At 42.0% G+C, this 21499-nt stretch overlaps 1 protein-coding gene across 16 annotated transcripts in view; it reads right to left on the bottom strand.

Annotated features, from left to right (window-relative positions):
* STAU2 (staufen double-stranded RNA binding protein 2) overlaps nt 1–21499 on the bottom strand; it is a 344484-nt gene that overhangs the window by 32581 nt on the left and 290404 nt on the right. Inside the window, exon 14 of one of the 16 annotated variants that reach the window (XM_057497967.1) lies at nt 20294–20486. The exons of 14 other annotated variants lie outside the window; for them this stretch is intronic. In XM_057497967.1, coding sequence (XP_057353950.1) covers nt 20334–20486 — 153 coding nt within the window. In that variant the 3' untranslated portion in view covers nt 20294–20333. Of the gene's footprint in view, nt 1–20293; nt 20487–21499 lie in introns of those variants that run through there. One more of the 16 variants, XM_057497973.1, reaches the window with a different exon arrangement.

The following is a 21499-nucleotide window of genomic DNA, read 5'->3' as shown; positions in this document are numbered from 1 at the left end:
CCTGGCTCAGAAAAGGTTAAGAACCCCTTCTTAACCAAGGTCACAGATGAGAAAGAAACTAAATACCCACCATACCTTCTAACAGGGAGAGATTTGGAGGCTAGGACTTGGAGAATTTAAGCTGCTCCTGAGCATTTAGAAAGTTCAGGGCTTCAAAATGTAAGACAGAAAAAGAAAAGGAAGGTACCTATATTCCTCTGATGACAACTATTCTTTGCTTTTTCATTATCCTTTTGAAGATAAGTCACAAGTCTGAAAATTTAAGAGACCATTTGTCTAAAGCTGATCATTGCAAGGACCCCTCTGCCGTCACTTTTTGGATGTGTTTATTTAAAACCTGCCAGTGTATACTAAAGCAGAAGGAGGCTAGGCAGGGAGGGATTTTGCTAAAATCACATGAGTAAGTGTATGTCCTGCCCTTGCTCCCACTGGCTAGATGCTCTTATTGTTATATATGGAGACACCACAGGCAGGGCGTGGTGGCCTGGGGACTCTATCATCACCCCTGGAGGGGAGGAGGCAAGAAGGTGACTGCATTTGCATTACCAACCACCCTCTCAGCTCCTCTAAAATGTTCATGTTTCACGTATCCAAACGCCAGCCCCCAAGGACATGGGCGCCAGGCACAGGAGGGACCGCCCGCGAACACACCCAGAGGCCCAGTTATCCGTGTGCCGATTCCGCGTGCTGCTGGACAAGGTTTGCCGTCAGCAGGCATCTCGCATGCTTTCCTCTCCCAAAGCAACCAAATAAATGTAATCCTTGAACAGGACAATTTCATTCCCAGCAGCTCCTTCCTAATTTCTGCTTTCTTCTTTCGAGATGTTGTCTTTGCTCATCCCACTTGAACCTACAGCCGTCAGCTCCTTTATTAGGCATGTCTGTAAAGAACTGCCCTAAAATATGCTTTTCCAGTGCACTTAATGTCTTTCCAATTAAATCCAGATGTGAAAAGCTGAAGGAACAGTTCTCAGGACTGAACAAGATGACATAAATCTTGCAGCTGACAGAGATCCCACTGAGCTCGGTTGGGGAAACACAGAGAACTTGTTTGAGGCCAGAAAAGCGGCTGGGTATAAAGACAGATGTGTACATTCTGATTCAAAAAAATATGTTGAGAGAGAGAAAATGCTCTTCTAACACAGTGCCTACAAATAGGGCTGGCGGCATGCAGCAGGTTGGTGTAGCTACCCCCCACACTCACAGCTACATCAAAGGGGGTGACTGGAAAGGCTTTGCTAGAAAACAGGCCAACTCAGCGATGCTTCCGGGTCTCCTTAATTGCTCTTCTCAGGGAGAGGAAGGTGGGCACTCCTGACAGACCTTTGCTGGAAGAGAACAAGGGCTGTTTGTGCAGCTGAGGGCTTGGCTTTTATTTTTTTAATTACCAGGTTTTGTACACTTTCCAGAAAGTTCCTTTTAAAAATAGTATATTCTTCCTTCTCTTCTCCAGATGCTAGGAAGTGCAGGTTCAACCCAAACCGTGTCTATTTCAAAGGGACACAAAAACCCAGGGCTAGAGTTCAAGGAGTTTGGTGGCACGCTGCCCAAGGACGGAAGGCTTGGGTTTTCTCTTACCCTCCCAGTAATTTTGTTTTTAAAGCTTGGAAAACAAATTCCTCTGTAGGATCAGCTTCTGCAGGATGCAGCACGGAGAAGGCCAGAGAGGGCGGTGGAAGCAAGGGTCTGGATGTAGGGCGTGAGCCCAAACCAGAGCCACGTGGTCACCCCACCAGACAGGTGTTTAGTGGACAAACAGCCCCCATGCATCCCGAAGGCTCACTTGGAGAGTTTCAGGTTCTCCGGAGAGCAGTGTGGTTTTCCCTCAGGAGCCTTCCAATTATGCACTGCTGCGTCTCTCTTAGCTCTCACCCCGCCATCACAACAGAGGGCAGGGGCTGGATGCTGGCTGGGAGCGGCTCACAAGAGCCATTTACAGGGCCTGGTCGGGGCCACCTTTGTAAGCCTCACCCAGCCCGGCCAAAGCAGTGCTGGGAGGAGCCCTCGCCCCCGCTCAGTGGAGACTTTGCACTTCTCCCTGCCTTGCATCCCACGGAAAGCCCTGATGAGAGTGCATTTCGCTGACAATTTTATGACCCTGACCATTTCCCCCTGTAACAATATCTTTAAAATGGTTCCTTGTCTTCAGGTGGGTGAGAGCAGGGCTGTGCTCTTCTTTCTCCTTCCTGCTGCTAACACAGCTCTGCCTGAAACAATGGTACTAAAGTATTAGAAAGTGAGTTTTGGGTCATGGAACTGCACACGTAACTTTGACCACTTGTCTTTTCCGTCTTGAGATACAAGCCAAAACATGTTTTTTAAATTTATGTTTTACATCTTTAAGGTGGGTATTACTTTTCTGAGCAAATTCTAAGCATTGTAAAGATGTCTTCAAAGATAGACAACTTCAACTGGAAAGCAATTAATGCAAATTACAGTGGATCCCAGTGATATGCTAATTTATAGCACCGTAAAGGTACAGTTCAAAGCTCGAATGAGCCAGAGGGAAGTTGGTGGATTGATGGTTTGCAGTAAGGAAGGTTTAGAAACACTAAAATATAACGAGGATTTTAGTTTGGAAATGAACTAAAGGGACCATTTGTTCCAAGTTACTGAGTTTTTAATTTAGATCTGCTGTTAAAACCTAATGCATTTTGTATTTGTGGTTAGTAGATGACTCTAGCTCAGTGTCTTTAAGAAAAAATTGTAAAAAAAGCAGGAATAATTCTCAAAGATTAAGACTCACAGCTGCAGGTTTCTTAGCAAAAAAATGTAATCTCTATATCTCACCTTAAAAATGAGATTTAAAAGCAGAAAAGGAAAGAAAAGGCACACCTGTGATTCTTTTTTTAGAGGCTAGCAATTATAAACAGGAAAACACATCTCTGTGGCGACAAAGTTCACCTGTCATAGCAGATGAAATGTTGCATATTCACAAACAATTGCTGAAAATTATTTATCCCAAACATTTGAATCAGAGCAAAAATATAAAAGCTATCATTAGATATTTTCCCTGACTACATAAACATGTATTTGCATTTCCTTGCTCAATGTCCCTGTCCTTTACACTCTACATCTGGACCTAAGGTGCCAAATACATTCAGAAAACACACTCTTTAGATTCTGTGTACTGTTTGGGAAAAACCGAGAGTCACTTCATTACACAAATCAGGCTGATGAAAATTGGCACAGGGCTTGTCCAAGCTGGGTGCTTTGAGGCCTGAGTAGATAAACCAGTTTGAAAAAAGATAGCTCTTTTTAGAAATCAGAAGGAGAAAGTTTTTTCTTTTAAGAGGCAATTAACTCTTAGGGTAGGTAGATATTTTTTTCATTTTATACCAACAAGGAATATAAACTCTAGTTTGGAAACACAAATAATAGCTATTTGTAAAAGACATAAAGCTATTGATTAGGCATGTAAACTTTTTTTTTTTTTTTTTTTAAGAAGACAACTGTCCTAGGGGTGGGCCAGAGCTGCCAGGCCACTCTGCCTCCAGGGTGTCAGTCCCCTGGACAGATGACTTGTCCTCGCGGCTACTCTGTTCCAGAGGGCAGAGCCATGTGCCTTCACTGAGGACATGTGTCTGCATAGCTAGAAGTCAAATGGGCGTACCTACTAAATGCTGTCTGCCTTTTACTCAAGATTATCTGATTTTCAATACACTTCTGAGGAGAAAACCCAGACTACGGGACTATTTAAAAAGTAGTTACCCTTAATAAATAAGTTATCCATAAAACAGAGGTGATTAAATTTGCTTCTCAATAGAGCAAGCTATAAAATAGGATTTCTGTTCACCAGTCCCAATTGGCAGCTACAAATTCAGCTCTTTAGGCTGCATGATAGTCTTAAAAATGCCACACATTCATAAAGTTGCATTTTACTACACATGCCAAAACATTAAACAGTAACTGATATATAACACTCCCTTGGACAAATTAAAAATTTGCAGAACTCAAAAGAATAGTATTTCATCTTGGGTTATCTGGTTGCATATTTCATTTACAGATATGACCTAATTTAAAAAATGTTAAGTAGATCTACCTTCAACTCACATATATACTTACACTTCTTTTTTTTAAACCCACTTCCCCTCTCTACCCCCCCCCCCTCACTTCTCCCCCACTTGCCTCTGGCAGCCACTAATCTGTTCTCTGTGAGTTCACTTTTTTTTCTTTCAGATTCCACTTACAAGTGAGATCATACTGAATCTGTCTTCCTCTGTCTGACTTATTTCACTCAGCATAATCCCCTTAAGGTCCATCCATGCTGTTGCAAATGGCGGGATTTCCTTCTTTTTTATGGCTGATATTCCAGTGTCAGTATATACCTCATTTTCTTTATCTGTTCATTCCCTGATGGACACGTAGGTTGTTTCCAGTCTTGGCTATTATAACAACGCTGCTGTGAACCAAGGGGGAATGGGGTGTGTGTGTGTGCAGATCTAGACAGGAGAGTGATTTCCTTTCCTTTGGATAAATACCCAGCAGTAGAATCGCTGGATCATATCATAGTTCTATTTTTAAACTTTTGAGGAACCTCCACACTGTTTTTCATAGTTGCTATACCAATTTACATTCCTACTAATAGGACATAAGGGTTCCCTTTTCACCTTACGCCTCTTACTATTTTCTCCTTATGTTTCTTGATAACATCACCATAAAAATGGATTTAAAAGACCTCTCTATGTGGTTTTCATTTGTACCTATATTGAGAGAGGGTTTCTACACCCTAACTCTGGTGGCAACAGAGAAGGAAAATGAAGAGTAGGATCCATTGGAATGGGACCCTGGGCCACTTGGAGCCACTTATACTTGCTGCCCATCCACTCACTTCTCTTAACCAGATACAGTAACTGTCTGTGATGATGTTATATTTGAGTGCTTATAACATTTAATTATTTTCAAAGGGGGAAACCTAAGAGTACAAGACAAGACTAATGGTGACATTCTTTCAAAGGCAATTCAATATCATCTCAGCTTTCTGAGCTGCAGAAGCTCTAGACGTACAGCCTGTGGAGGTATCTTAGCTCACACAGAACACCCCCTACGTCTTCACAGTAAAGCCTATGGTGAGGCTGTGCTCCCAGGAACAGTGACACCCGATGGGAGCTGCAGACTGCACAGGTCTGTGACTGCTCATGCTGGTGGGCGGGTGCATGTGAAGCAGGCAGAGCACTTAGGGAGGGAGAACTGAGTCCCCCCTAGGCTAGAAGAGGAGTGGTTTGGGCAGTTCTTCCAAGTCAGCTCATGCTTAAAGACAGGAATCAGCCGAATGCTCATTGCTTGCAGCATGACACTGGAATCCATCTGTGTGCAAACCCAGCAAGCACATGCCCACTGCAGGCAGGAGGGCCACCTGCACTCCAGCTCCCTGAGTGAAGGTGCAGGTCACCAAGCCTACTGCCTGCTCTGCTTGGGCTGGATCTGCACTCACTGCTCTCTAGTGGTGGGGAAGTTTCCTCTTCTAAGTGTTCAGAAAGGAGAGTTGGCATCAATTCGGAGAACCTAACCGCTTTGGTCTTTAGTCAAGGTACTGCTCTCCGAGAGCCTTTGTGGCTAGGGTGGAGGGTCAGGAGCCAGGACCACAGGTCAGAAGTCAAAGGCCAATGGGCCCAGGAGGCTCACTCCAGCCACAGCAGAAACTGACATCTCTTACCGGATCTCCCTTGAGCTGGGGAGGGTGTGGGAAATGTTCCCAATGGGCTCTGGGGCAGCCACAGCTCAGGGCTGGCTGTACAGCCCAGAGGAGGAAGGGAGGGAGGCCTCACAGTCCCAGAGACAGGCCTGGGAGTGCTGATGGCTCTGCCTGCGCTATGTCCATGGCCTACAGTGCCCTGGCCACCTGTCTTCACTTGAAAACCACTACTCATTAGCTAAGATCCAGCTAAAATGTCATTTCCTCCCAAAAATGCTCCCCCAATTCCCTGAGAGTGAGTTGTTCTGTCTTTTCCACTTCCAGAACGCTTTGCTCATACATCCATTATAGATTTTTATGGCACTGATGATACGTGAGACTATGTGTGTCTGCACCCCACCAGACTACAAGCTACTCAGAGGTTGGGGGTGTGTGGTATTTCTCTCTCTATCCCCAACACAGAACCTAGATTATAGTGGATGTTAATATTGGGTGGATGGATGGGTGGGTGGGGAGCTGAGGCTTGGTATCTGAGGGTGTCAGCTAAATCAAAGTTCATGGGCTATTTTTTCGAGTCTAAGAAGATGGGTTCAATGTCTAGGTCCAAGTCAGAAAGGAATCTATGTATAGGCACAAATTCATTGCAAAGACATACTCTCTCTGGTGGGCAGGATCAGGTTCAGCAGTATGACAAAAATCTCTTAAGATATTCAGATAAGTGAATAGAGTGTATTTCAGTCTAGTTGCCATGAAGCATTGTTGAATTAGAAGTTCAATGGGCTTAATTACTGCATGAGATTAGGCACAAAGAAGTAATCTAAAATACACAGTGTGGTCTATTAAAACAGTTCCTAGTTGGTGGGCACAGAGGACTCTAAATCGGACCTATCTAAAATAGGTGAGTCTAAATTAACCTAGGGTAAGAAATGGAATTTCTCATCTTGCATTACACTGAGGAAGAGTAACTGAAATCCTCCCAGAGTTATCATTTATTCCTTCAGTCAGGTGTCTTTTAAATACCTCCTAACTGCACAAAGTTGTCTCTGTCTCAGGGAGGATGTAAAGAAATAGGAAATGTACACGCTAGAGAAGGAATTTGTCAGGAGAGGGAGCAGGCGCTCCTCCTGGCAGGAAGGCGGAGGGCCACATAGCCTAGATGTGAGGCAGGAATGAGCTAGGGGCCATGCTGGAAGCCTTGGGGAGTTTTCATTCCCTTCTGTCTATCCACCAGATAACTACTCTCTTCCTACTACTCACGTGTGGGACACGTGGGCTGATACATCCTGTATTTTTAGAGCCACTGACATGTTTTCTATGACAACACTTACATTTTTCATACATGGAAAATTTATACACGAACATCTTTGGGCATCCATTTAAAAATGGAAACAGTAACAGGGTCTATTAAATTAAAATTTGAGCAGTATTACAAAAAATTTTAGTAGGGAATCACATACAGTATAGCAAATAGCTACATTTACCAAATGAAACCAAGGTCCTTTTCTCTGTTCCAAAATCTTCAACTCCCTGATTTAATAAATGTATTGACACCTGAACTTGCCAATTACCTGCTTTTAGCCCTGACATCTCTCTTTAATAAGCATTGGGCACTCCCTGAAATGCTATGATTTTTCCTCACAGCACATTATGTCCATGAACTAAGAGTTTTTCAAAATTCCCTCTGGCTTTCTCCTGCTTATCAAGGGCACTGAAAGGCACAAAATGCCTGCTGTTCAGTCAGATAACTGTTTTCCTGTGGAAAAAGAAATACACACAAAGAAATCTCAACAGCCAAAAGAGCACTTTCCTTCAGCTATCTGCATCTAATGCCAACCAATAATACAAGACTCTAGGCTGCTGTCCAAGCATAGGCCCTGGAGGCTGCAGGGCCTTCAAGGGAACCGATTCTCACCAGGGCCCAGAAGCCTGTGCCAGGAGCTGTGTGGACCGTGGGCAGCTCCCATGGCCTTGGCTCTTCAACATGCAGTGGGGTCTTCATCTCAAATAAACCATTCATGCTCAGGCACCCTCTCATATTTCCATTTGTAATGCTGTCATAAAGGAATTTCATTTTATACTTTCCAGACTAATGATTTGGTACAAAAATGATATGCTGCCAAAATAAGAGGATTGGGGAGGAAAAGAATACTTTCAGACATTTGTGAATCGGCAAAGCAGTCGGCCGAGAAAAGCTACACAGTGACTTTGATCTTCCCCCACGTCCCCATGACTCTGAGGCTTTGCTTACAATTTTTTCAATATGGGCTTTAAGCACCACTCTTAGTTTTTTCTTTTGTGTAATATTTGTATTCATCTGACTTGCCTTTCTATTGAGATATCTTTATCTTAGCTGTTTTTATTTATGTGTCTTTCACTAGGAGAGGTGTTGTGCAAAGAGCTGAGCAGAGAGCTAAACACGGTTAACAGGTTACACGGGCACTCACAGTGCAGGACTGACTGCGGCCATGGACTACGCGGTTGGGTCTTAACACCCCTGCTGACTGGGCGTTACTCCTGTAGTAGCTGGATCTTGAAGACAGGAAAGGGGGTTTCAGAAAAGGGCCTGGGCAGCCATGGGGTTGGCAGAGGGCCATGGCTATTTACCAATGGCTACCAAGTATTTCAATACTTTAACAACCAGTGTGGGCATACTAACACCAATCTGATGAATAGCACTACCTACCCCCTCTTTAAAGATCTATCTTTAAATTGCATTCCTAAATTTGGTCTTTAAATTTCCTTCCCCGGAACCTCACAGGAAAACTATTTAATTAAAATTTTCAGCTTTAGTTTCATAAAAATAAAATTGGCCTTACACTGGACTTGGAATTTTGGTTATTACAATTAGTTTTCCTCATTAGACAATTTAGCTTCATGACAAGGTGTCTGAATCTCATGGTTTCTAGTCTGATCCCAAGTCAATATTCCACACATTCAGAGACATTACTTTTACTCCTGCTTTTATTTCAATGTACAAATACCTTTTTACTTTATCAGTTCTTTGGACTTAATCCTGTCTTGTAAATTTATAGAAACAAGAGAGAGAAAAGAGCCTGCAGTTACATTAAGTTACCAGACATTCTCTTCCAATACTTGTCAAGCAAAGTTCAGAGAAAAAAATCATCAACATAAAATACTCCCTAAAAAGTAGCTATAGTGTTCTTTGAAAAAAATGTTTACTAACTTGAATACTATCTGTAAGTGTAAAAATGTTGGCTCATTCCATACCCTTTTAAAAGACAGAAGAAAGTTAACTCTTGTTAAATCTGATTTTGGTTACGTGTGTGTATTCTCAAAAGGGGAAACCAGGAATCTATCCTGATATATTCAGAACAAAGTGGTGTAAACCAAGCTCTGAATACAGAAAGAACAGGAGGAAGTTGATGCTGGTCAGTGGGTGGATGGCATCGGAGAAGGGCAATAACACTTGACATTAATCACACATCGTCCCACCCGGTCCTAGTCAGGGGACTTGCCAAGAAGTTTTACATTCCTGTGGCCAGGGAACAGGGCCACACTAGAGTTTCATGGAAAACAAACAGTGCATTATAAAACATTTTAATCACTCCAGTTCCCTGTAATGACTCGATAATCTAACAAAAATTGTCATTGAATGGAAGCCTACTTTTGTGAAAGTAATCACATTTAGACTCTAAAGGGCTTTTTTAAAAGAAGTTTCCTATATTCATTTTTCTCTCATGACTAACGACTATGATTTAAGGTTAAACTTACCAACATTTTTATACTACAAAGTTAGATACAGAGATATAATTTACCAAAAAAACCCCAAGCCCTCAAAATCCAACATAGAAAGGATGCTCTTGCTTTGAGAGTGTGTATCATGAAGAGACAGAGAGCTCCTTCTCACCTAGTGTGAAAAACATTAATTTCCAACAAATACAGAGAACAGGAGCCATTTTTAATAGGCTTTGTTATTATAGTTCTATGAAAGAGCCATAATGTTCTGGTCTATAGAAATAGCTTTAGAGAATACATTTTTCTATGTAGAAATCGGAAATCCTTTAATCCATTCTGAGAGCCATCTGAATGCCCAGGCTTTTTCTAAAAGGTAACTTTGAATAGCTGAGAGGCACTCAGTTTATGGGGCTGCATTGTCGCCCCGCTCCCCAGCAGGAAGAGGGGCCTCCCGCATGCGGTCTGCTCTCACCGAGATGATCCCCTCCACGGAGACCTCAAACCCGGGCCCCAGCATGTGCAGAGCCCCACCTGGGATCAGAATCCACGCTCAGGCTCACACGGCTCTGCCCCCAGGTATCGCCCGGCCGCATCCCACACGTGCTGCTGTCATCACACCCACACTGTTGTCCCAACACCCAACGGGCCGTCACTCAGGGCCCTGGTATGCTGCCGAATATATGCACTGAATAGGAATTTCAATACATCTTTCAGGAATACGAGTCTGTGACCGCACATCTTCCTCCGCTCGATGCGGCCACCGTCTCCTGAGCAGCGACGCCTCTCAGGCGCAGTCCCTGTGGCTCCCGAGACCCCCTGGCCCAGGCCCCAGCCCTGAAGACAACGGAGGAAGCCAGGGATGCTGCCGAAGGCACCTGGGGCAGGGCTGGGCTGCTCTCCCGCCAGAGCCCAAGTCAGCGCCCCTCACTTCACCCGCACACTCGGCCTGGCTGTGGCCGCCGCCGACCCAGACTCGAGCTCAGTGCCGGTCCTGCATCCTCACCGTAAAGAGTCTCAGTGTCTTCGCCGCGGGTACCTGACGAGTCACGCGCCTGGCCAGCGTTCCCCCGCCCCGCCTCTGCGGCTGAGGAGCAGCTGCTGTCTCTATCTGAACGGAGGAGGGGCCCTTAAGGAGCTGGGCACTCCTGCTGTTCGGGTTAAGGAGGCTTTGGGGAGGCCATTCCCAAGTCAGGCAAGAAACGTGATTTGATAGACGGCACACATGACTAAATCAGTATTTTGAGGCTCTTAATTATTGCTAACTATGTATGCTAAATTACTACAGAGGCTGGCAGAAGTTCTGAACAGGTTTAAACACATTGGATGATATTTAGCTTAAGAACTCCTTTCCACCTTTCCTGGAAACATGAGTAAACCATCGGAGGCAAAGGACACTAAATAGTAATTACAAAGGTCTTTGAGGAAAATGCTTAAGAGGAGCGATTTCTGTCGTCGCCTAAGGCTTTGAGCCCTCTTAGGTCCATGGTCTTTGGGACTTGAGGCGTCCGGTGGTGTCCCTGCTTGCTCTCAGGATGAGAGGCACGTTTATTTAGTGCCAGACTCTGTATGTGGCTTTACTGTCATACTCGTGGCACTGATGTCGTAAGGGGCTCTAACTTTGTCCTAACATACTTAGGACATGTTGGTCATCTTCCACGGATTTCCAATATCTTTCTGAGACGAGTCATTCCAAATGGTTTAGCTGCGGACACTAGAATGAGCTTTGGATTGGCAGACTTAACTACAGCTCGGAGCTTTAGTTTTTGGTCTGCACCTGCTCTCCTCCCCACTCCCAACTCTTTCCTTCTTTCAGTTTAGTTCAAACATCCACTGAGTAAGTACAAGCCATGTTCTCTGGTATGTAGGTGACCATATGGGCTACGGAGTCAGACCAACCTGGCCTGGAGTTTGGCTGGACACTTTGAGGAAACTGCTTCATTGTTCTGCATCTATTTCCTCAATGAATATCCTCAATGAGAAAAGGCACACAGAGTATTTACCACAGTGCCTGACATATAGGAGCTGCACGTGTAGCGCATAGTTGCTGTGTTACATAGACGTATGTTACACACCACAAACAGCTCATGGGCTCGTGGAGAAGGAAAACGCTCAGTAGGTCATTTCCATACTTCTTGTAATTGCTAGTTTTAAAGAAGTAATACTTATCCCAGCCTTAGTATGTAATTAGGTGAAAGGTGAGGCTCAGAAGAAGAATACAGCAATCAATACCAGAGCTGTATCTTACTGGGTAAGTGAGGAAGACATCCTCTCTCTCTGGTTTCAGAGGAAGTCCCTCATGGGATATTTTGCCTTGTGGAATCATAACTAATTTGGTAAATATGGGGTGCCTCTGGAGGCTACACACAATTTCTTTTGTGTATTTGCAAATGTATATGCTCAGGTGAGGATACCATTGACATCATGTCATGCTGATGGCAGCCAAAGAGGTCAACAGATAGCGTAAGCATGGTGGCAAGTGGGAGGAGGACAGAGACTGTGTAGGAGGGGAAAAATGAGGTGGGGAGAAGCAGAATTCAGGTAGGGACCCAGCTGCAGGCTTTCACCCATCTGTGGAATGTAGGGGAACTCTTAGATTTGGAGCCAGCAGGGACGGCATTGGACCAGTCCTCCGGAACGTCACACACGGGCTCGCCCAGCCATGGAGCACAGGCACATAGAGCACCAGCTCCATTGTTCCCAGCAGCCCCGCCCCTGCCCTTGCCCTTAGTCAATCTACCCTCCTGCTGTGTCTAGTGTGACTACCTAACCCCAGCCCATCACATCACCTGCTGTCAATCTTTTCAACCACTAGCTCCCATTTATAATGATTTTTGTCCACGTCTACTGATACATAACGATTTTAAACTAAAAAATATGAGATTTTCCTTATTCCCGCTGCATCTATGAACTTCTGTATAGATGAAGTGTCACCTACATTGTAAGATGCCAAAATGTTTTTAGTCATTTAATGTCTTTATGATACCTAGCATTAAAAAGTATGTATTTGCAACTTATTTGAGCATCTTTGGGATGTACACAGTCGATCAAACTATGGGATTCTAGAATGTGCAGCCAATGATGGTGAATGAACTTCTCTGAAAATTGTTTGCACAACAGATAATTAACTTGAAGCCAGTCATATTTAGAGGCCTTGAGAAGGTTCCTTCTCTTCCTTCTGGTCTGCTGTCTGCCTGCTTTCCTGCTTACCCACCAGTACTGCCTGAACCAGAATGAAGAAGTGAAGTTTAACAGACCTGGTTTGACTCTTGATCATGGACAAGTTAGTTATTATGACACTTGCTAGAGAGTGGTAAGACTAATACCATCTAGTTTTATCTTACTTTATACACTGTATCAAAGCAATATGCTGGTCTTTGAAAATGAAAATGGCCCATAGGTCCTTATATATGGCAATGTACATGTGTTGGACTTTAGTGATTAATTTGTACTCTTTCCTGATCTGCTTTGAAGTAATGAGATACAAATTAAAAAAGACTTCTTTAACAATGTTGTCTAGAAAAATTGTATTCCTCATATCTATTTCACTTCATGTGTGCCAGTTCTTTATATGTAAATATGCCTTATGTGTGAATTTCTAAATAATTGACAGTAAAAGATATTGCTTCATAAGAAAGACTGTAGGAAAATAAATTACCATAATTATTATGTAAGCTGGTGACACAAACACATGTTTACAGGTCAGGTTTCTAAGTCTTTCTAAGTGGTTAAGGCCTTAGTCTGATATTCTTCCTGCAGCTTTGCTGAAAGTTTATTTATTGATGTGCAATCCAAGATTTAAAATGCTAACTCTTATGGAACCGTATTTAGGAAAAGGAGTCAAAGTATTTACTCCATTAGTGAAGGAGACTTTCAAGAAGTTAATTTCCTTTGGTTCTGATTTATCCCATATCTGGGATGAATAAAAGTTTGATTTTTGCAAAAGGATTTCTGATCAGTGAGCAGCTGCAGGGAACATTCATGAGCCGCAGGATGCAGGAGATAAGGCAAGTATCTTATGTCTCATGGACTAACTTCGAGTAATCTACATTTTAATCTTCCAAGCAGGTTCCCTAACCTTGTATGTGCACTGAAGAGGAAATGGGGGGTGGCGGCAACTATGAAATCAAGACTTTAAAATGGTGCATCGTGATTCTTTCCACTGAAGGCCAGATTTGTAATGAAACAGCTTCACTCCCCCAATCTTTTCCCTTTTAATTTAAGAGTTGGGGTGTTTGAGACAACACTTTACAAGCTGCCTAAAAATCTGTGGCAATTTCAAGCTTTTGAATGAAACTTTTCTGGGATATTGCCTAAAGCACAAGGCCCTGGTTTTGTTTTGTTTCGTTTTGTTTTTTCACACAAGCAAGAAGCTGGCAGAAAGATCAGGCAGAACCCTGTTTCAAGAGGCTACTCAATCTTCTAAGCTCACATTGAGCTATAAAGTTGGTTCTCAGACTTCTCCATTTTCTCTCTGAATCCCTTCTGAATGAAGGTTCTTGCGGCTGCTTACTATTCTTTCGGAGGGTGACACCTATTCTCTATTCTCCTTCACTTTGAATATCATTTTTCAAGCTTTCTGAGAAGCGCTGCTACACTTCTATGAAGAGACTCCAACTGCCAATCTTGAAATATTCTTTGAAACCAGTAACACCAGGTGCTCTGTTCAAGAAGGAAAGGAGGCAGCTCCGTATAATATACAATACAACATTTGTTCGCAGGCAGCACTGGACTTAAACACACGCACACACAACTGCAGCCTAAATAGCTCGATATTTCTCTTGAAACACTCTAAGGGTTTCAGGAAAGGCAAGGACAGTTTTAAAAACAAAGCTTTAAAAAAAGGGGAAAAGAAGAATCAAAGGAAACAAAAAAGAAATCCAAGTTGAACGTGGCTTGTAATAACATGCTTAACAGAATGGAAGTCAGCAAGTTAGATGAAGTTATACCACCAACCTGCAAATATGAATGATCTCTTTCAGAATGATAAAAGATCTACTCTTTGTCAGCAATATTAGAGGGGGTGGATTTGTTTTTGTTATATCATTTTAGGAAGATACAGCTAAGATGAGGTCATTGCCCACTAGAGGATGCCACTATTTTCTCAGCATAATTTATGTGTGGAACCAAAACAAATGGAAGAATAAACATCATGATGTTTTCTACCTTTGCCCAGAAGCTATTCATTTTCCTTTTGAATTTTTATACAGCCTTGCTCTTCAAAGAGCAGAGACCTGCAAAGGAGGAAATTCAGGTGGCAGACGGAGGACCCCCAGCCCAGCCCACACCCATCGACAGCATGGGTCGGCTCCTCTATTTTGCAGCCACTCAGGCAGTGTGGCCAAACAGAGCTGGGTATCTTGTTCAGTGCTCAACAGTTTAGAGACATGATAAACATCTCAGATCTTTTGGGAAGCATATTTTATGTTTTCCAGCACATGTGATAATACTTTATTAAATACTTAATGGCATTTAAAAAAAAAATCACAGTTCCTCTGTGTTATCGTAGAATATAGCCAATCCTTCAGTTTCTACAGTGAGTAGGAATGTACTTGACTAGAAAATGTGTTAGACGTGTGTTCTTTGTTAGTGGAAGCATTAGGGAGACTCATTAAAAATTTTTTTTTAACTATTTCTTCAAACTAATTATCTTTTCTAAACCAAGCTTGGGCAGCTGCATACATTTTTTGAAGGCGTACTGACTTCCTTCCCTGCTTTCACAGAATGACAATTAAAATGCCTCCTAACTTTACCAGGTGTGACCACTTAGGATTTGCTGCCACTGACACTGAACACCAATAGTTCTGTATGTCCATCACAGCTTTGCTTAGTTGTAATCCTTTTAACAGGTGAGCACATGTGTGTGTATGTATGCACATGTTCTCCTGGCCATACCACAATGGGACTTAACATTGCTGTTTCTTTGTATCTTTACTACTATTTTCTCATCCCCGCATTTAAAGGTAGTGTATGCTATTGTAGGATTATGCCCAAATGCTCTAATCTTAATCTCTTGAGTATCAAACACTCAGGAAGCATTTTTGCATTTTAGAAGAGCATATCTGTAAAACTCATAAACTTGAGTGGCAGTCCACAAATCATGGTGCTTTAAACCAAAACACCATGGTGTAAATCTGTAACTGTTTTTTGTGGGTTTCAGATTAATGAAGTTACTGTTCATCTTTACTTGTATAGTCTATCATTTTAATAAAATAACTTAAAAAGTTGTGAGTTCTTCCTCACAGTTGGGTCTTCAGAAAGTTCTGGGTTCTTGGTCTTCAGAAAATAATTTGCCAGTGATTATATCCCTAGTCTTTGTAATAAAATTCCTCCAGAGAAGAAGTGAAAGGGCTTGAGCAACACCTTTCTGCTGTCTGGCTTATTAGAGAGAATGAAGGGTTTCTAGCAGGATGAAAGAAATAATCCAGGAAGGAAGCCAGGAAGCAAAGGGGGTGGAGGGAAACCTCAGCTAGTATCAAGAGGTTGGTGTATAGAAGAATGTGACACAGAAGAGTAAAAAAGAGAAGCCACTCTGATCAGTATCACCATCTATCCTTTAAGTCATATTTCAAAGGCTTCTCTACGGAACCATCCCTGCCTTTACCACCCCCTCACTCTCCCATCACTGAACATTTATCTGTATCTCCCTTAGAGTCCTCACCAATTTCTACTTTGTAATACAGCTATTTGTGTGTCCCCTGTAGGCCTTCCATTCATTCAACATTTAATAATTACTGGGTACCTCCCTTGGTGCCAGGTACTTTGCTAGATGCCAGGGGTATACAGGTGACTGGGACATGATCCCTAACCTCAAGAGGCTTAGCATCTTGGCCTAGCCCTCCCCTGCAGCACCAGGCCCATGCCCTCCATCCCCACCATCCTATTTCTGTATCATTTCTCTGTCAGTGCAGTCTCCCTTGCCTGAAATGCTCTCTGTCCTTTTCCCTTGTTTGTCCTTCAAAGCTCAGGCACAGACTTTTCAGGAAGGTTTTTCTGAACTGCCAGGCTGAATTTCCATAGCATCTGCACATTTCTCTGTTAGCACTTCCCATAAATTCAAAGTTTCTATTGGCCAGTCTTCCTCCAGTGGATTCAGGGCAGGCACCTTACCCTCTAATCTTTCATTCTCCAAGCTCAAGCACTCTGCCTGTTCCACTGTAGATACCCATTAAATATTAGCTGAATAATTGATTAGCTCTCCTCATAATGTCCCTCTAAGGTGAGCTGAGAAAGATACCAGTATACCTTTTTGTATGCAGGAAACAAAGGGATGATGCTGTGGACTAAATGTTCCCCCCCATCCCTTTATATGTTGAAGCCTAATCCCCAGTGTATTGGTATTTGGGGATGAAGCCTTTGGGATGTTAGTGTCCTTACAAGAGACATGAGAGAGAGAGGAGCTCACTTTCTGCCAAGTAAGGACACAGAAAGAAGACACCAGTCTGCAAACCAGAAAGAGGGCCCTCACCAGAAACAGACCATGTTGGCATCCTGATCTCGGACTTCTCAGCCTCCAGGCTGTAAGACATACATTCCTGTTATTTAAGCCATCAAGTCTATGGTATTTTGTGAAAGTAGCCCAAATTAAGACAAATGGAGAGATAAATGACCTGACCCCAAATTTAAATGATGGTAGGGTTAAGCAAGAAGCCACATCTTCTGCTCTAGCCACCAGATTAAATAGATTTGCTGTTAGAAAAAGGTATCCTCTGTGCCATCTTAGGAGGAGTATTTGGTTCAAAGACTGAGTAGAAGGATTGGGAGATAAAAAGATAGGGAACAGACATGGTAAGATGCCTACTTGGCAAAACAGGGAAATGTGGGCAGACATTGGAGCCACTGTGAGTTCAGTCCCAGACCACCACAATGAAGGACTTATCACAGTAAGAGGCAAACGAACTTCTTGGTTTCCCACTGTATCTAAAAGTTATCTTTACACTATAGTGTAGTCTATTAAGTGTGCAACAATATTATGTCTAAAAAAATGTAAGTACTTTAATTTAAAAATCTTCACTGCTAAAAAATAACTATGATCTGAGCTTTTAGCAAGTTGTAACCACTGATCACAGATCACCATGACAAATACAATGACAAGGTTTGAAATATTGCAAAAATTATTAAAGTGTTACACAGAGACATGAAGTAAATAAATGCTGTTGGAAAAATGGAGATGAGAGATTTGCTCAGTTGTAAGGTTGCCACAAAACTTTCATTTATTAAAAAAAAGCGGTATCTGCAAAGTACAATAAAGTGACGTGCAATAAAACAAGGTGTGCTTGTAACTGAAACCCAATCATTTTTTGTAGTCTCTAGAGAAGACAAATTGAACGTATTGCTGCTGCGTGGATTCTATCCATGGTCAATTCAAGAAAGGAAAAGAATGGGTCAAAGGAAACAGAGTTAAAAGCATATTAGCAAGTGATTTCTACTGGGCAAGAACACACATGCAAAAATATACAGAGGGCACCTCGGAAGACTTGATTAAAACTAAAATTAAAGCAAAGTTGCAACCCAGGTAAAAGGAGAAACAGTCCAACAGATCTGAGAGCATTTCTAGCTAATATACTTTTTAAATGTACAGATATATTTTATGTGTATATAAGGGTGACAAACAGGCAGCATGAAGCATGGGGGAGGGGCTAATGTCATTTGAATAAGCAGCCCTGGGTTTTGGGTCTCTGACTTAAAATTACAGGCTGTGTCACTTTGGGCAAGTTACTTAGCTTCTCTGAGAATTAGTTTCTTCTTAGGGTAGCATACTACTATATTTTTATATGGTTGTTATGAAGAATGCCTCTTCTTTTCATTAAGAAGCTCAGATTTGTTTTGCAAAGTATTACTGGCAGGGTTGGATTAGGTTGTTAACCAGTACACCCAAAAATTGTGAGGCGGATTTTGCTTTGTCTCAGTGGCAAGGGCTCGGTTACATAGTTGCCCCCAGCTGCAAGGGAGTCTAGGAAAATGACTGCCAGTTTTGCCTTTGTGGGTTGTTTTGTTTTGTTTTGTTTATGACTCTACAAAGAGAATTTAAGGCAGAAGGGAGTTAAAAGCTTTCCAATTAGTCAAGCTGTGCCACAATACCCAATGCCCAGCACCAACAGCGAAAGCATAAATGGACAGAAGAAGAAAGAGGTCATGGGACTAACAAAGCTAAGCAGAGGGCTTGGGGGATGAGTCTAATTAAATAGTAAATTAAAGGCGATAGAGACAGAGGCATGGAATAGCCCATTAAGAGAAACCGCTGAAGCAGTACAACCACTAAGTTTCCAGGAATAATACATAGGCACGTGTCCAACAAAACTGATCAGGAGATCCAGTTGCTTTTTTTTAGGGTCTCCCTTTTGCATTATCATCTGATGTCATCATTTCCTTTTCACTTCTTCTGCCCACTACCCCCAACCTTAATGTTTTTAGTTCCCCTAAATCAGCACTCTGTGATGCCATTCTATGGCAGGCCCCATTTCCAGAGTTTTCTCTTTTTCTCTCTCTCTTTTCCCCAATAACTCAACTATCTTATGCTTAATTTTCTCAGATTCTAATTTTTGGTTATTGCCTCTGTGACTAAAATTATAAAGCAAGAAGTGATGGGAGAAAGGAGGAAAGAAGCAAGAAAGGAAGAAAGAAAGAAATTTAAGCTCAGATGTTGGTGGATCAGCTCTCTTTTAATGTTCACATTTTAATAGCAGCCACAACGCCGGAAAGCCAAGTGCAAATGCTGCACAGCAGATATGGGCACCGCAGGGTAGGGCCCGCGGAAGAGAGATCTTTGGGTTGCAGGACCTCACTTTAAGTTTGTCAGATATTACGTCCCTACATTGGTTAACCTGAAGGCCTTAACCTGTTAACAAAATCCAAGAGTAGAGACAGAGGAAGGGAATGCAGAATGGACCTGCCTGTGATCAGTGTGTGGTAGGTATGACAGCGCAGGGTGGCCGTGTACTGGAGTTGGGTGGGGAAGGACAAATCTGTCAAAACATGAGAAGAAAAACTGATGTGCTAAGAAGAGATGACACTGGGTTTAAAATAAGGCTTAGTAAAAAGCTACACAGTTGGGTAACACCCAATCAAAATAGTGCTGCTAATGGACTAATTATTAGCATGGAGATATAGCTGTGAATTACACATAGTAACCAAGGCAGGGGGTGCACAGAGGAAGAACAGGATTGGGGGAGGGTATATTGAAGGCAAATAAAAGTTGGCCCCACACAGAAGCATACACCAGGCAAAAAAAAGAAAACTTTTTTTTTTTTTTTGCTTTGCTTATTCTGTAGGAAAATGTAGTCCTTTTTTTGTTCTATGTGTTTGACCACAAGTGTATATTAGAAAACCACCAGTAAAAGAATATACAGATATTGTAGATATTATTATATATGGATATTATTATCTATAGATGTCTAACTCTCTGTATAAACTGAGGAATAATTACTCAAAATATAAAATAATTCCTGACTTTACAAAAATAATTCTCCTTGATGTTTCTTCAAGTGTCATTAAAAATACTATTCAAGTTATCAAAGATCTTTTTTTAATGTACAGTACTAGCTTTTAAGAATTGTATTTCATAATGTAAGGCCAGCACATGTAATAGAGAGATAAAAGGTTTTAGTCTATTTAATTTGGCATAAAAAACAAGAAAATACACTGCTAATAGATAAAAGAGATAAAAAAATGTAACCTGCCTTCAGCCGTGCTGTTCCAGTAAGCTCCTGTTTCACCAAGAAGAATTCATTAAGTAGAGAGAAAGTCAATAAAAATGAGCTTTATTAAAAAGAACTGCTGCAATTAAAGGTATTGGTGAAAACTAGCTCAGTTATGAAGGGGAAATGACTCAGCAGCACGTTTAAGAAATGAAACAATATACCATAGAATCTTCTCCCAATTTATTTTGGGAAAAAAATACGATACTCTACATAATTTGTAATAGCCAAGGTGAATGCCAGTATGATGGAGGAAGAAGTGCTTACATAAAACTGTCATTCTTCAAATAATAGTGAATTATAGTAGCTCACAGCCCAAAGAATCTGTTGATAGTGAGGATTATAAGCAAGCCCCGGAACCACTCAGGCTTCAGGTAGTAGAGGTGACTGTCATTAACACCGTCCTGTATGTCATAATCAAAATGAGAATACTTGGCCTCAGGAATCCTTAAAGCTGCAACCTAGGGAAAATAGGTTTAAGACTCTCTGAGAAGCCCAGATCAAATGCTATTCCTACAGAAAAAGAATGGGTAGGCTGGTCAAACGATAGAACACCCACAACTGACAGGGGCAGAGTGGCTGTGCAATATGGTTTTTAAAAAGAATTTTCCTATCCAAGTTTTTGTGTTCTTAGTGGTTTGAATATGGGACAAAAATCCACAAGGTTCAAGAACAATAATGTGCAGTGGGCACTTTTGCAGACCTCAGATATATGGACGTGCAAGGAAGCCAGAGGAACTGTGTTAGCAAGTAGCACCCTTTTCTCCTGGGGAGCTTGTAGCTTAGCGCTGTGATCTGAACACTGGCCTAGAAGACAGAGAAATAGCCGGAGGCCTGGATTTGCCAGCGATGCCATATGACAAGCTACTGCCTAGTCTAACACCTTCTAATATAACACCATCAAAAGGATTAAGAGCTTACTGGCTAAAAAATAAAATGAAAAGGTGGATCAGAAGATGCTCCAAGCACTGAAAAGCTTAATGCAGCACTCTACTAGCTGCCTCATCCTCATGCCAAGGAGGAAAATAAAGAGGACTATTGTGAGAATGCAGGAGATGGAAGAAGTTTGGAAATTTCCAGTTTCAAAAATAATAAATAGCCCATAATAAGATCAGTTTACAAGTGGATGGCACTTTCCCAATTAGAATATGTTTTTCAGTCACTCTGGGATGCACACAACCCTCCTTGTTTGCCCCAGAGGGTTGCTATGACAATTGAATGAAATACTGTCTGTAAGAATGATTTATTAAATCCTTTCATAATTTATTGTGGCATGTGGTCTAAGTGGTTTTAAAAAAAAGTCAAGAAGTATCTGAAAATGGTTAGGCCTTTATCATGTCCCCAGAGTCTGCAGGCATTTTCCTCTTGAAATGTCTGTCAATGCACATCTGAACTGCATAGTTTAGGGCAGTAAAAGGGAATTTGTCTAATAAAGTATAAACAGAAGTGGGCGACCAATTTTGGGCGATGGATT

The sequence above is a fragment of the Manis pentadactyla genome, chromosome 3 (assembly GCF_030020395.1).
Source record: "Manis pentadactyla isolate mManPen7 chromosome 3, mManPen7.hap1, whole genome shotgun sequence".
Lineage (NCBI taxonomy): Eukaryota > Metazoa > Chordata > Mammalia > Pholidota > Manidae > Manis > Manis pentadactyla.
The sequence above is the reverse complement of the archived record's forward strand: the minus strand, read 5'-3'. Positions and strand labels throughout refer to the sequence as shown.